Source organism: Carettochelys insculpta, chromosome 11 (genome assembly GCF_033958435.1).
Source record: "Carettochelys insculpta isolate YL-2023 chromosome 11, ASM3395843v1, whole genome shotgun sequence".
In the NCBI taxonomy this organism is placed as follows: domain Eukaryota; kingdom Metazoa; phylum Chordata; order Testudines; family Carettochelyidae; genus Carettochelys; species Carettochelys insculpta.
The window spans coordinates 50276091-50291220 of NC_134147.1; the positions used below are offsets into that span (position 1 = coordinate 50276091).

Here is a 15130-nt window from a genome sequence, read left to right on the forward strand (position 1 = left end):
CATCCCTCAAGGCTCGGCCAGGGCTCTCCCGCGCATTGTGCCTCAGCCAATGCTCCCCCCGCCCCGCACCCGGTCGTACGTCTCAGCGTCCCCCTCCCCCCGCCAGGCTGCGGGTGTCCCCGGCCCTCCTCTCTCGTCGCCCTCCATTCCCATCCCGGGCCCACCTACAAGGCCCGTCCCCGCTCCGCCCCGAAGAGTTTCCCGCGCGGCCTCCTAAGATCGGCAACAAGGGAATGAGGGCGGCAGCCACGACCCTCGAGCGGGAAGCAGCTACAGGCGGCCGGCTGTGAGCACAGCCGAGGACGCAGGCCGCGGGGCTGGGCTGGGCTCCCCTCCCCCGTGTCTGCCCCTACCTGGCTGGCCCGGCGCCCGGGCCCCCGCACACTACTAGGCCCGGCTCGGCGCCACGGCGTTTCCTGGGCAGCAGACGGGACCGAGACCCTCTGCGGCGGCGGCCTCGGCCCCTCCCCCTCACCACCACTGGCTGCAGCTCTACCACGGGCCTGGCGGAAACGACACTGAGCACACGGGGCTCCCCAGCGCTGGCGCCAGGGGCCATCCGGACACACCTACTGCCGCACCCAATTGGCTGCATCGTCCAATAGTTCCGCCCATTTCATCCATAACCGGCAGCACCACTCCTTTGAGCTTTACCTACTCCCAATGTCGATTGGCCCCTTTTTGAGCAGGCCTCTCCCATTCCCACATCTCATTGGCTACAACTGACCCATCCAGTCGCTTTAGCCTCAGAAGCGGCTTCCTATTGGCAATGCAACATGCCACAGTGACGAGACTTAGTAAATGAGGCCCACGGCGGCTTCGAGGACAGCTTACTGGTTGGGGGTGTTAAAGACAGCTTGGAAATGCCTTTCCTGGTTGGTCGGGTCTCCCGTCACTTAAGGATCACTTCCTGCGCTACGCATGAACTCGCCTACGTGAGGGAGCGGAGGTGACCCATGATTGGCTTGATGCCGCTTGCCCCACGTGGGGGCGCCTCTGTCCCAGGGCATGACTCCCGCCTGGGACACGTGGCAGACAGAATGGGCGGCGCCGCGCGCGAACCCGGCTTAGTGCTCACAATGCGCACGCGCACGCGCGCGCCCCCTCCCCTTCCCCGCAGGCACCCGCGGCTGCTGCGCTAGGCGGCCGCCTGGCCCCGGCCCCGCCACAGCCGCTGGTGCCAGCCGAGCGCCTCGCCCGGCCAGCCCCACTCAGCGCCCCTGCAGGACACAGTCGGGGCAGCCGGCTGCAGCGGCCGAGCTGGGCCAGACTCGCTTGAGCCGCCTTGAGAGATTCTTCTCCCACCCTTGAACTCCAGGGCTCCCGCTGGTACCCAGCAGCCTAGTTCGCTGCCGGGCCCGGGCGCCAGTCCTTGGTCAGCCAAGAGCGTGCACAGACCCGCTCTGTCAAGCACAACCACCCTGACTAGGGTAAGGAGCAACACATTTGTTTGCACCTGTCCCAGGCACATGGGATTTTCCGAGACCAACCCTAGGGTGTTTTGTTCACAAGCCTGCCACAGAGGAAGTCAGCTCAGTGGGACAAGCCCTTGTTGACCCAGCCCTACCCTCCAAACGTTTGTTTGAAAGTAGCTGAGTTAGTCTCTCTCTCTCCAAAAACAACAAGAAGGCCTGTAACACCTCCTAGGCTAACATGTTTTGGAGCATAAGCTTCAGTGGGCAAAGACCCACACCCTTACAGTACATCTCACTAAGCAGGTTTTGCCCATGGAAGCTTATGCTCCAACCTATCTGTTGGAAAATAATCACTGACTGCTGGATATGCTGAAGGGGCCTAATTAGGTAAAGTGGACCACAACACTCACTTTGCATCTCATTAGTGGCCCTACAAGCATCCTCGCTGAAGGATGAGTCCAGCAGAAGCATATTCCTGACTGACTTTACAAGAGGGAAGGATAGTACAATGGCCTCATCTTCTTGAAGGTTTCTGTAATATTTTCACCTGTGCAGAGGGGAGGAAACTGCTACAGGAAGTCTAGAGAGGATAAGCTTTTTCACATTACTTTTATTAGTGGTAAATCACTCCCCACCATACCTTGGTGTGGCAGCTGGAGAACATTTAGCATTAAGGCAGCAAGCATAGTTCCTGTCACTTTCATCACACACTAAGCTTAGATGTGCTCACCCCTCCCCCCACTTTAAAAACAAAACACCAAAAATTTGTCAATCTTGGAAGTCAGTGAGAATCAGACAGGTAATAAAACAGCTTAACTCCTCCTACCCTCTTGCAGGACATGGAGAGAACACAATTGATGCAGCATTCTAGAGTCTGGATCTGTAACAATCAAGGGCCATCTTGTGGATGAAATGCAGTATCTGCTTTCATGTGTGTGTTGTGCTACAGCTAGGAAGAAGAGCAATGAAGGGGCCTGTAGCACCTTATAGACTAACAAAAGTTTTGAGCATGAGCTTTTGTGAGCACAGACTCACTTCTGAGCACTTACAGAATGCGACTGAAAAGCAGGAAGTGGCATCTTACTCCTCTCTTGTATTACAACAGGTTTATTATGTTCTTTAATTCAAAAGTCAGCTTTTCCTTGACCCTCCGGATGCCCAGGGAGTCTCCTCCTGTACAGTCCTTGTTTATAGTTCCAGCCAATGCTCTACCCCATTTACCTATTCTAGCCCCCATGATTCTGATCTGCTCTCACGCTGATCTTTTCAGTATCTTCAATCTGCTCCTCTTTTTCAAAAGCTAGTATGGCAAAAGGGGTCCCCACTTTATCACCATTGCTGTTTTGTCACAGGAGGTTAGCAGTTTCAGTGCAGCAGTAATGTCAGAACACAACAACAGAAGCACCAGCTAAAACATAAAGGGCACATGAGACTATCTTCCCCATCGTCTCTCCAGTACTAACATCTCAACATCTAGGGAAGTACTGGAAGTTGGAAAGTTTCCTACACATTAAGTTCTCCAGCTGCATCATGTGATGTCACCAGAAACAGTTTGTCACTGACTATCTGAAGAGCCATGGATCACATCCTCCTGGTTTTACTTATCTCTTGGTCTGTAAGAGCACAAGGGTGGGGGAGACTATGGGGAGCTTCCAGCATCTCAGCTGGAGATTCTTCCAAAGCAGATGATGTAACTGTATCAGACACCTGATGGCTGTGCTTACAATTTTAGGAAAAGCCCAAGTAAATCTGCTGCTATCAATGGGCAAGAATTCAAGTGCATTCAATAGCACCTCTTTTTCAGATATGTTCAAAACAGGCACTCAATATGACATGCAAGTACTCAGAACCATGCTGACCTAGTGGGTTTTCTCCTTTTCCCAGAGTCTCAATCACATCAAATGAAGAACTTACCACAAGAGCACTTCCTGGATTGTCTGAGTCAGACACAAAAAGGAATGTTGAATAACCCAGCCAACTATCAGAACCAGACCCCAAAAAGAGGAGTGGAAGAAAGTAGCAGTGGTATATATCTACTCTTTTCTTGACATCAGTCTAAGAGTTAAATCCAAACAGCACAACAATCAGAAATACCTCTTTTAGACAGGGACCATGTCAGGTTTGCTCTGCAGGTAGCATAATGAGCTCCAGTCCTACTGAGAACCTCTGACTACTAGTTGCATTGTTATTCTGCAGCATTGCTTAGTAAACCTCTATGTGGATATGGTCTCTATAGATAGCACACAAACTGGAAGAACTAGACGAGTAGCATAATGCTATTCTGCTGCTCTGTAGGGTACCTCCATCTTATTCCGATGCAACCATTGGTTCTCTCGTTCACAAGCCTTCCCATTTCCCCTCAAATTAACATACAATGAAGCAACTAGATGTTGGGTATTTACAGTGCATTGTATTTACTTAACATTACTACTTGTTAACTGTGTGCTTAACACCAGTGTTTCCATTAAGTCACCCCTTATTTCTGAGAGTTTGTGCATCCCCTCTATACCAGGAAAGGTGTTTAACTCCTTACCAGTTTGTTTTTTCTACTGTAGTCTAGAACATGGACAGAGACCTGTAATTTGCCCATTTGATGAAAAAACTCAAATGTGCTAGGCAGATGAAAGTACAAATGAGTAATAAGTACTCCAAAATATAATCAGAGCATCATCTGAAGAAGTGGGTCTTACCCACAAAAGCTATGACCTCATAAATTTGTTAGTCTAAGGTGCTACAGAACTGCTTATTATAGGTCTCAGGTATCATTAGTGAATTTTAAGCACCTGCAAAGCAGAAAGACACTACAGACAAGAAAGAGGGTACCTCCCACCCCCACACCCCAAAAAAAATTAACAAGCAAGTGCAATGGGGAGATCATACCCTATAAGCCAAGGGTGGGGAAATCATTTTAGGGTCAGGGGGCCACATACATGGGTGAGAAGCAAGAAACCTCACAACCAACCCTCACTTATGTGTCTCAGTGATGGGCTACCTCGCTCTCCTCACACTCCAGCTCCACTGGGGGCAGGGGGGGGAAGAGATTGTGGGAGGGGCATGGAGGTTCAGGGTTTCCCACAGGCCAGATTAACTCTTCTGGGGTTGGACCAAAAATGGGGGTGGGTTTCAGTGCATGGAAGGGGGCTGCCAGGGAGTGGGGTCAGAGAGGGATCAGGCTGGAAATGGGTAGTCTGGGTTGGGGGGGTGGGGGGAGGTGCAGGGGGGAAAAAAAAAAAAAAAAAGATGCTTACACATTGCCAAACCCACCCCCAGCTAGGGAAATGGTAGCATGTAGAAACACTCCCTAGAGGCTTCTCACATTGCTCCCAGACACTGCCCCCAAACTGTTCTGACTGGCCACACTTCGGCAAAAGGAGCAGGGGAAAGCCTCACAACAGACAGACAGAGCTGTGCTGTCCTTCTCCCAGCCAGGAGCTGCCTCCTCTCATGAGGCAGGCCCCATGAACTGGATCCAGCCCCAGCTTGCCTGACTCTGGTCCATGTGGCTAGGGACTCCATACCCACTCAACCCACCACAGACCAGATGCTGAGGAAGAGAGCCCTGAGCCTCAGAAGCCAGATCCAGGCAAGCTGCAGGCCTGATCTGGACCATCAGCTGGGAGCTCCCCAGCTCCACTTTTAGCTAAGCCTCTCCATAGGCAATACAGGAGGTCTCAGCAAGCTTTGGTCACAAGCCCAAGGACAAAGCCATGCCTTCTGCTTCTCCCCTCGCAATATACACAACATTTCAAGAAATGTTTGCCTTTATAGTCAGATCACAAGTAATAAGATCCTGTTCATGTGACGGTCAGTTTCACCTCTTTCAGTTCCAGAGCTGTGTGTGCTGGAAATCAGCACACACAAGTTTGCTTCAAGAAAGGTACATATGGCATGGAGCTGTGCTAGGCAAAACATTACAGAAACATACAAACCTGGAAGCCACTGCTATGGGCCAGAATCTACCACCCCACATCTCAGCCAAGCCTACATGAATGAATGCCAATATGGTCACCCCAAACATGCTCTTCAAACTGGAAGAAATGAAATTCACTAGAAATTCCATCTAACCAGGTGTTTGGGGTGGAGAGGAAGTTACCTCCCTCCCCTCTCAAAATGCGAAATATACATCCGAATTGACTATTTCCATAAAGTATTTTGTCATAAGATCAAGCCTGAACCACTGCCACTACTCACTTTTGTAGTAACAGAACAGGCATTAGGAGGATAGGAACTGCCAAGCCAAGCCAATGGTTTATCTTGTCTCAGACAATAGCCAATCCCAGATACATAAGTGCAAGAAATTCCTGTAGCAGGCCATTATTGAATAACCTACCCACTGAGGAAAGTGTCTTCCCATCTCTTAGAACAAGAGGGTTTTTTCCTCCCTTCAGATCTAGCTGAAACCTGTAAGTCTAATAACTGTATGTTCTTACCGCTTTAATCTTCCTGTTTTAAACACCATTTTCAATGCATGACACTAAAAGACACACACTTCCCTCCACAAAAATTAAACTCTCCCATCCTCAGCATGGCAGTGCACATTCCCTGGATTTCAATAAGTTTCTACAATTTCAAGATTTGTTAACAGTGGGAATGAACAGAGCCATAAACTTACCACATGGAGATCAAGAAAAGGCAAGGTACTTCTTAGAATGTTATCTTGCTCATGAGTACGTTTCAGAAAATACAAGTCTTGTTTTTCTAAACAATTTCTAGGGAAGCTAGAGACTGCAACACAGTTCTACCTCTAATCCACCTGTTGTAGAGCAGCAACACTACCTCTCTCACTCCTGGTCTAGCAAGACAGACTGCTAGTGGTAGGAAGGGTGCTTGTCTCCTCATCCCAGTACCATGCCTTCCCAGCAGCTCCAGAAGGCAGAGAGGAGACCAGCTGCCTGGTGTTTCCCACGAATCTCTGAAGGGCCTAGGATGCTCTTAATAGGCGATTCTTTCTCCACATTGCAAGCAGTCTATAGGCAAATTCCATAGCATGTAATCAGGCACAGCATAAAATAGGCATTGGTGCTGCTCTCAGTTCAACAGCCTCAATTTCCCAGTCACCTGATTCACTATTTCTTCTTCTCCAATAATGGCAAGGACAGTGTATGATCCATCTGGAACCTACAGTGAAGAGATAAGCAGGCAATTGTGTCAACAGCAATTTAAGTAATGGCAAATGTTCCATTTTGGATTTAAGGACTTCAAGGTGAGAGTTCTCTATAACCCCTGGTAAGTTGTTCCAATAATCAATCATCCTCACTGTTAAGAATTGTCTAGCTTCATCTTTCAGTCCTAGAATTTTGTCATGCCTTTGTCTATCAGGCCTGGTCTACACTAGGGATTAAAGTCAATCCCAGATACGCAATTCTAGCCACACCATTAGCTGAACTAGAATCAACATATCAGGATTGATTTAGTTCTCTGGCGTAGATCACAGCGCTTGCCAACGTCCCTTACTCCACGCATCAGTGTCGAGTACCACGGTTGACAGCTGAGCCTTGCGGGGGGCGGGGGGGGGGGGGGGGGGCGGAAGACGACACCAATTATGCCACATCTTCACTTATGAGGCAAATTGAACTCCAGCAGATTGACGGCAGCACGTCAAACCTGCATCAAGTAAGACATACCCTTAGAAATCATCTCCCTATATATGTACTTATAGATAGATCGACTCGCCTTAACTTCCTGGATCAACTAAAAAGATTTAAGCGTCTTTACTAGGGAAAATATATGCATTAAGAACTCAATATTGTTCTTGGTGGTCTTCTTGGAACCTTTCCTTTTTTAGAATGTTGGCACCAGATATGGACGTATCTGCCACAATGATGAAACTAGTGGAAGATAGTTTATACCACTTACCTATTTCTATATCATTCAAGAATCACCTGAGCTCTGAACCACAACATTGCACTGGACCTCACATTCAGTTGATTTCTACCTAACCACTTAGTGATCGTGCTTTCCAGGATGCAGTCCCCCAGCCTACATTGCTGGATCCTAGATGAATGAGTATTTGGCATGCCCACTCACAAGCACATTCAGAAGCATCTCTACTGAATAATAATTCCTTAATATAAATTTGAGTTTTCAATGAACCAGTTTTTAATCTATTTAGTAAGCACATCATGATTTTTTGCATTAAAAAAAAATCAGATTGTCATGGATTCTAAGGGATTTGACTTACATAAGTCTATATATAGACAGATGAACTCTAAAACATGGCTGAATTCTGCAAGTTCATCTATTCAAGCATAAGACCTCAGACCATCAGAATTCATTTGCAGCTTCCCCCTATGCTAACTTAAGCCAAGGTCAGGGTTTGGTAATGGCAGGAAAACAGAAAGTGTCTAGAATCTCATTGTTTCCCAGAACTTGGAAAGGGAGGAGCACAAACAAGAGGGAAAGCGAGTACAGGGGCAGCAAAACTGCTGAGTGACCACTGTGTGCAGCCACAGTACAAAAGCAGTGTCCACCTGCAGATGGGGCTCTCCATCCTGCTCCCCACCCAACAGGCAAGTGTCTCCCTATCCCAACTTCCTTCCCACAGCGCTTGGCCACAGCATTGGACAGGGGGAGCCCTGCCACACACATCCTTGAGACACTGGGGCAAGGAACCCTAATCTCTCATCCCATAAAGATCAGGTCAGGGCAAAGTATTGGTGGCCAGGAAAACCAACCCAGCCTTCCCACCACAGCTCAGTTCAAACTAGAATGGGGGAGAAGGCACCTGTCCTTCAAGGATCTAACCCTCAAGGCTACAGTAAGCAGCCCAGCCTGCCCTCCCTTCCCCCTGGGAGCTCAGGCTGGGCTGGGGAAAGGCACTGCCAGAACTAAGCCTGGGGCTACAGAACACAGCCCAGCCCAGCCCCCCACAGCCAGGAGAAGTAGCCTGGTCCCAACCTCCCCTGGAGTTCAGGGTAGTGAAAAGGTGCACTCTCTCTCCCCCTCACGCCCAGAAGCTAAGCCTGTAGCTGCAAAAGCTGGCCTGCTGCCCACCCAACCCCCCCACCACCCTTCCATGCACACATTCCAAAGATGCCAGGGTTGAGAAGGGCGGCGAACCCCAGTTTAATTCAGTCGGTGCGGGGGGCGCGAGGACAACCAAGAGGGCCACAATTAATTTTCACATACAAAAAAAAGTTACTACAAGTTGGGGTCCTATTCTCAGAGATTAAGGAAAACAAGAAGCAATGGGCTTAATTCCTCCAATGAAGGTTTAGGACATTAGGAAAAGCTTCCTGTTAAGGTGATTAACTATTGGAATAAATTATCTGAGGGTGGTGGGGGGAAGGAGGAAGAGGATCATCTTTTTGGGGGTGGGGGGGGAAAAAAAAAAAAAGAGCAGGTTAGACAAAACACCTGTCAGGGATAGTTTAGATCAGTGCTTCTTAAACTATCTTCCATGGAACATTGGTGTCACGTGGACAATTCATGTGTGCACCACAAGCATTTTGAAAATTCAAAGTTTGAATATACACTGATGGTATACATTTTGTTATTAAAGCCAGATACAATGTCACTCCTTCATTGCTAAGATACCTGACCACATTACTTCATTTTGGTTTTGCTGTATATGTTGCTGTTTGGGAGGGTTTTTTTTTTTTTTTTTTTTGTTTGAAGAAAAATTTTCATAGGCTTTTTGCATAAAAAAAATTGGCGTTCCATGGCTTCAAAAAGTTAAAGAAACACTGGTTTAGATAATCCTTAGTCCTGTCATGAATGTAGAAGACTCGACGACCTCTCATATTCCCTTCCAGTCCTATGATTTTACTTCTCCTATTCAATAGGCCTACGTCATGACTAGGATTTCTTTTGTTTTGGATATTTGAAAAAAAAAAAAAAAAAAAAGTTTTATTTGTCCATGGCCTTATAGGCTTTAGGCTTTTTATTAATGTCTTTGGCTTTCCTTTCAAATATCTTGATTTTGTAACTGCTAATTTACTGTCATTGCTAATAGTGTCTACTTTCCCATTCCAGCTTTTAATTTTATCCCCACTTTCAAATCCTTGAAACTATTCCAGTTAAATGAAGAATCATTCTTTAATAAAATTACTAGATATCTTAAAACCCATAATTTGGCAGTCGTCTTGAACAGACTCAATTGCTTTGTTTTGTTTGACTCCCAATCGTTATTCATTTTTTAAAAATCCTTCCTCCCTGTTTTGCACACAATTGTTTTCAAGCTTTGTGACACTGGCCTTTTTAAAAAGTGACAAATGTTTTGTATTAGTTATACATATGCTTGAAACTCCTAACTTTGTTACCTGTGTTCTCCCTGCATCCTGCACCAGGTATGTTGGCAGTTCTAGGCTCAAAGCCAATGCTTGCAGATCCATCAGGTGGGCAGTGTTTGATCCTTGAACTACAACCTTCTTTGCACTAACAAGAAAAAAAAAAAAAACACCCACAAACACATGAGCACTTTTTGATCACTTAGCTATCTCATGACCACTTACAGCAAGCCCTTGGCTAGGGTAGTAGCGTACAAGCTAAGGAAGTCATCTAGCTAGCAAATGAATTTGAAGTCTATGTGAAGCAAGTGGGTTTGCAACTATTTAGATTCATTTAAGTTAAATTATCTCTAAGGGGGACAAAAGAACTCAGATCAGAAAAGCTCCTCCCTTTGGCACTTTCAGCTAACAAATAGAGCAAGAACATTTCAATGATGTCTACTTCATTTAACCACTTCAGACAACTTTTTGAAGAACCATTTAGTGTTAATACCAATTTAGTAAAAATGAAAAAACTCCACTGCTGCTCTGAAAGCTTAATTTTCAATATAAAAATTGAAGAATTACTAAAAGTGAATGTGTCCATTCTAGTCAGAAATGTACACACATGCATGGCAGCTGGCAATCTTTTCTCCTCACAAAAATCTGACAGGTCAACCTGGTATCCCCTGGACTCACACCTGGGTGGCATGCATCAGAGCCAGGTCAACCCACGACCTCCTTGGTTCCTTCTTGCCAGCTAGTCCATCAAGGGGTAGGAGGGTGAATATCAGAATGGACACGAATAATCTGAGAAGAATGGTTACTTGCATTCTAACTGATTTTTAATCCAAGTCTTTTCCCATGTTTATTCCAGGCCCAGGTTCCAGAGGCAGATGCAGAGTTTACATGTCTACCAACTGGAGAATCCCTTTAGCAGGCTGGAGATGACATCCTTGATAAGCGATACGTAATGTAATATATCAAGCACTGTGCTACGGCACTACATATTTCCAGGGTGTGAAGGAACTTTGCTGAAGCAACCTGTGTCCTGATGGCATGTGCTGTGAGCTGAGGGGCAGCTATCCCTATACCAAGCTGTGGCTCTCACAGATGTAGGTAGTGATCCACAACAAAATTCGTCGAAAGAGAGACAAAGGCCTTTCATCCAAATCTGCCACCAACAAACAGTCAAATGGCTTCCCAAACAGTTTCATTCTTTCAATGCAAAAGGCTAATGCTCTGCAACCATCCATTCTCAGAGAGCGAAGCCTCTGCTCCCTGCCACTTACATGTGGCTTACAATGCAACATCAGAAGGATAATGTCCTGGTTAATGTGGAAGTGGGACTCAACTTTTGGGAGGGAAGCTGCATGAGGTTGGAGTTGTACTTTGTCCTTATATAAACAGCCTAAGAAATCCAAGTCAGACATCCTCCTGGCTACTACTACCCAAAACACCACCATGTATGAGAGGTGGAACAAGTCATCAGTGGCTAGAAAAATGACCCCATCACTTTGAAGAGGGATCTGACCGAGATCCCAGGACCAGCTATTAGACCGGTCAAGCTCATTCACCAAATGGCTGACTGGACCTCTGTGCCTGAATGAAAGGCCAAGAATGGCAGTCAAGTGGACACTTACTGACTACAATGAAAAGCCCCTACTACTAAAGATATTCCACTTGTACTATAAGATACACAAGCACTGGAGGGATCTCTTCTACTTAGCCAGACAGGTTTCCCTGACTGAGGGTTTTCTACTGACGAGGACTTCTGTGATTGGGTCCAAGCAGAAAAGTTCCATCACGTTCAGCAAATCAAGGTTCAGGTGCTGGAGATGGCCGTGATCCTGAGCTAAGTCAGGCAAAGAGTGACAAGGTGACTGGGGCTTCTCTGGACACTTCTAGGAGAGATATGTACCACTACCGATAGCTCCAGCCTGGCCCCACCAATATCATTAAAGTTTATTCCCATCGACCTTGATGAGCACCAAGTGGATGAGAGAGAGAGATAGGAAAAGCGTGTAGGAGATAGACTACCCATGCTTTGATTCAAAAAAGCAGCAAGAGTGTGCTGATGCCAAACAAACAAACACAGGCACTGTGCTAATCAGCTGGATGGCACTTCAATCTCTGAATGGCCACACAAGCAGAGCTTACAGGAAACACTGGTAGGGACCACACCTGGCTGTGGAAAGACTTGCGGAGATGGTCCACTACTGAGTAGGAGGCTGCCACTGAACTGGCCCTGGTGCCAGTGGACGTATCAGGCACATTGATGAGATCAGATCTGAGGAGCTGGAGACCGAGGAACAATAGGACTCTGCCTCCAACTCTAAGGACTTTGTGTATGATGATCACAGAAGATTAGAGCTCAGTGTCAGATAGCAGTGACTAGTGCTAAGGATCAGAGTACTGCCTTGCCTGCGCACTCATCGATGGTGCTGGTGACCAGTATTGGGCAGATGAAGACCAGTGTAGCATTAATAGTCATTTTTCCCCTGCATCAAACTGGTCATCTCTTGGGTGCCACTGGGACCAACGCAGGTCTCCTCTGGGAGAGGAAAGCCGTGCCAGAAGGGCCATCAAGCCCAACACCATTTTATATGCCTCCAACGTGGATGGCAAGTCCAAGCGTTGTGTTCAGACTCCACTGACTCTTGCCTCATCCTGGGATCAATGGCTTTTGGGGCTGAGACCGAGGCATGGCCTAATGCAAGCCTCACAGTAGTGGGAGTCCTTTGCAGCTCTGGTGGGAGAGTGGCCCCTCTCTCCAGGCTCTTTCTTGCAGGGGAACCAGTGAGCGAGACAGGTGCCACTCACTGATTGGTGTCCTTGGCAAAGCCTGTCAGCCCTGAGAGCCCTTAATAGAATTCCTTCTTGGCACCACCCCATAGCCTGACAGTGCCATAGCATTGCACACCAGTGCCAAAGTGCAGTGTCAGCACTGCCAAACCCTGACCCAAATTAGGGTGCAGAGCAGTATCCCTTAAGAACTCCTTGACATGCCACTTACACTCCTCCTGGCTTTTGGGCAAAATCCCCTGCACATCTTGCAGCACTCTGAGCTACCCCTCACCCAGACACCGCAAACAGAAATTGTATTGATACTCAGACATATACATGCCACGCTCTCCACAAGACTTAATCCCCAGAGACTAAGCCATGCTCAGGTACAGGGAAGAAAATGGGGAGGAGGAACCAAAGGGTACCAGCTCACCTTTTGGTATTTACACTACAGAAACAAACAGGTAGGGACTTGTGCTTGCAAAGCAACAGCTAGGAGTATTTGAGACCACCACCACAGGCAGTAAGGAGCAACTGAAGGGATGGCAGGCTGACAGGGCTCTATATCAAGAGCATAAGAACAGCCCCAATAGGTCAGACTCAAGGTCCATCTAGCCCAGTAATTGGTCTTCTGAGCTTGGCCAAAGCTGGAGGGAGTGAGCAGAACAGGCAATCACCCATTCCCAGCTTCTGGAAAACAGAAGCTAGGGACACAATGGCGTGGCTCCAGGATGCACTCAGGGTGACCTGATGGATGCTATTAAGGGAAAAGTTTTCCAGTGGCCTTGCAAGCTTTCACACCTGATTGGACTGGACAGGAATAAGCACTCAAAGAACTCCTGTTATTTCAGTCCTTCAGCCAACAAGGAAGCCTTCAACTTTCTGAAGTGAGGCTCTAAAGAGGATCAAGAGAGGCTGTTCTCAACAGTTACAGATGGCAGAACAAGCAGCAATGGTTTGAAGGTGTAGGTTGGATATTAGGAGAAACTCCTTCCCCAGGAGGGTAATGAAGCACTGACACGCATTACCAAGAGAGGTGGTGGAATCTCCATCCCTAGAGATTTTTAAGTCCTGGCTTGACATAGTCATGGATGGGATGATTTAGTTAGGGTTGATCCTGCTTTAGGCATGGAACTGGATTAGATGTCCTCCTGAGGTCCCTTCCAACCCTAAGATTCTATGATAACCCTGACCAACAGGAGCCAGAGTGTCCACATCTTAATTTTAGATCACAGATTCAGTCGCACGGCTGGATACTTGTCTGTCAGATACATACTGTTCTCCTACTTTCAAGGATCTAAAAGGGAGTCATAAGGAGGAGGGAGAAAACTTGTTCTTCTTGGCCTCTGAGAATAGAGCAAGAGGTAATGGACTTAGACTGCGTCAAGGGAGGTTTAGGTTGCACATTAGGAAAAAGTTCCTGTCAGGGGGGTCAAACAGTGGACTAAGTTGCCAAAGGAAGTTGTGGAATCTCCATCGCTGGAGATTATTAAGAACAGGTTAGATAGACGTCTATCAGGGATGGTCTAGATAGTACTTGGTCCTGCCATTGGGGCAGGGGGCTGGACTCGATGGCCTCTCGAGGCCCCTTCCAGTCCTAGCGTTCTATGATTCTTACCCACAGTCATCCCACCGGCAGATCATCTCTCTCCCAGCGGGTTTCTCCAGTATTAACTGGTACAGGCCAAGAGCTGCATGTCCAACCTGCGCTGCTACCTGCAAGGCAAACAGGACAGCGCAACAGGCAGGGAGGGAAGGCAGCTGCCCCACACAACAACAAATGGGCACCTATCGGGGATGCACGCCCGCAAGTGGCCTAGCCGGCCCGGCCCGGCCCCGCAACGAGCCAGCAGGCAGCCAGCTCCTGCCACGCTGCGGGCCCCGCCGCCGCCGCCGCCGCCGCCGCCGTACCTTCCCGGTGCCCATGGCGAGCTGCGTGTTCACCACGAACACCATCTTGTAACCGCCGCCGCCGCCCGCCTGCTCCTGCAAAGGAAAGCGGGGCCTGAGTGGCTGCACGCCGGGCCGGGCCGGGCCGGGCCGGGCCGGGCGGCAGCTGCGGGGCCGGGGCCGGGGCCTACCTGCGCCTCCAGGCCACCGAAGTAGAGCTGCGCCGCCGCCTCCGCGGAGACATTCCCGGTCAGGGCCAGCGCCTGGAGAAGGTGAGAGGGCGGTGAGAGGGGGAGGGGGAGGGGGAGGGGCCGGGGCCGCTCACCCGCCCCCGCTCACCCGCCGCGCCGCCGACTCGGGCACACCCAGCTCGCGCAGCGCCACGAGCAGCTCCGCGTCCGCCTCCATACCGCCGCCCACGGCCGCTCCGCTCGGCTATTGGCTGTGCCCACCGTGGCCCCATTGGTCCTCGCTTCCACGTGAGCACAGGCCTCGCCCCCTCAGCGAGTCCCCCGCCCCTCGGCTGAGCCCCGCCCCCAGCCCGGCCCGGCCCGGCCCGGCCCAGCCCAGCCCAGCCCAGCCGGGGGTCGCTGCGCTGCGCTGCGCTGCTAGGCCCGTCGAGGGGCGCAGGCGCACCTGAAGCCGGGCTGGGCGGGCGCTCCCGCAGGCGCAGGCGCAGGCGCAGGCGCAGGCGGGTTTTTGCCGAGCAGGGCCTGGGCTGGCGAGCGCCTGCCAGTCTGCGGGGTGCCACGGGCCTGCTCGCTGAGTGGTGGGCTAATGCCCGGGGGCGCCTCCACCAAAGGGGGGCGGGAGAGGAAGGGTCCCGTGCGG

At 49.3% G+C, this 15130-nt stretch overlaps 2 protein-coding genes across 8 annotated transcripts in view; both read right to left on the reverse strand.

The window, feature by feature from the left end:
• The window catches only part of SETD5 (SET domain containing 5), a 193227-nt gene extending 191821 nt beyond the window's left edge, over window positions 1–1406 (reverse strand). For 3 of the 7 annotated variants that reach the window (XR_012647042.1, XR_012647041.1, XM_075006097.1), the window contains exon 1: window positions 354–1406. The gene's annotated coding sequence lies outside the window, so the exon portion shown is untranslated. The remainder of the gene's footprint in view (window positions 1–353) is intronic. The other 4 variants (XM_075006095.1, XM_075006092.1, XM_075006094.1 and 1 more) reach the window with 2 other exon arrangements.
• Window positions 1407–2005: 599 nt separating this feature from the next.
• LOC142019346 (putative peptidyl-tRNA hydrolase 2) lies at window positions 2006–14758 on the reverse strand. Its single transcript, XM_075006098.1, has 6 exons — window positions 14639–14758; window positions 14491–14562; window positions 14321–14395; window positions 14028–14125; window positions 9677–9791; window positions 2006–6533 (listed from the first exon to the last, which is right to left on the reverse strand). The coding sequence occupies exons 1-6, from the start codon at window positions 14705–14707 to the stop codon at window positions 6444–6446; spliced, it is 519 nt and encodes a 172-aa protein (XP_074862199.1). The 5' UTR covers window positions 14708–14758; the 3' UTR covers window positions 2006–6443.
• Window positions 14759–15130: the final 372 nt, after the last annotated feature.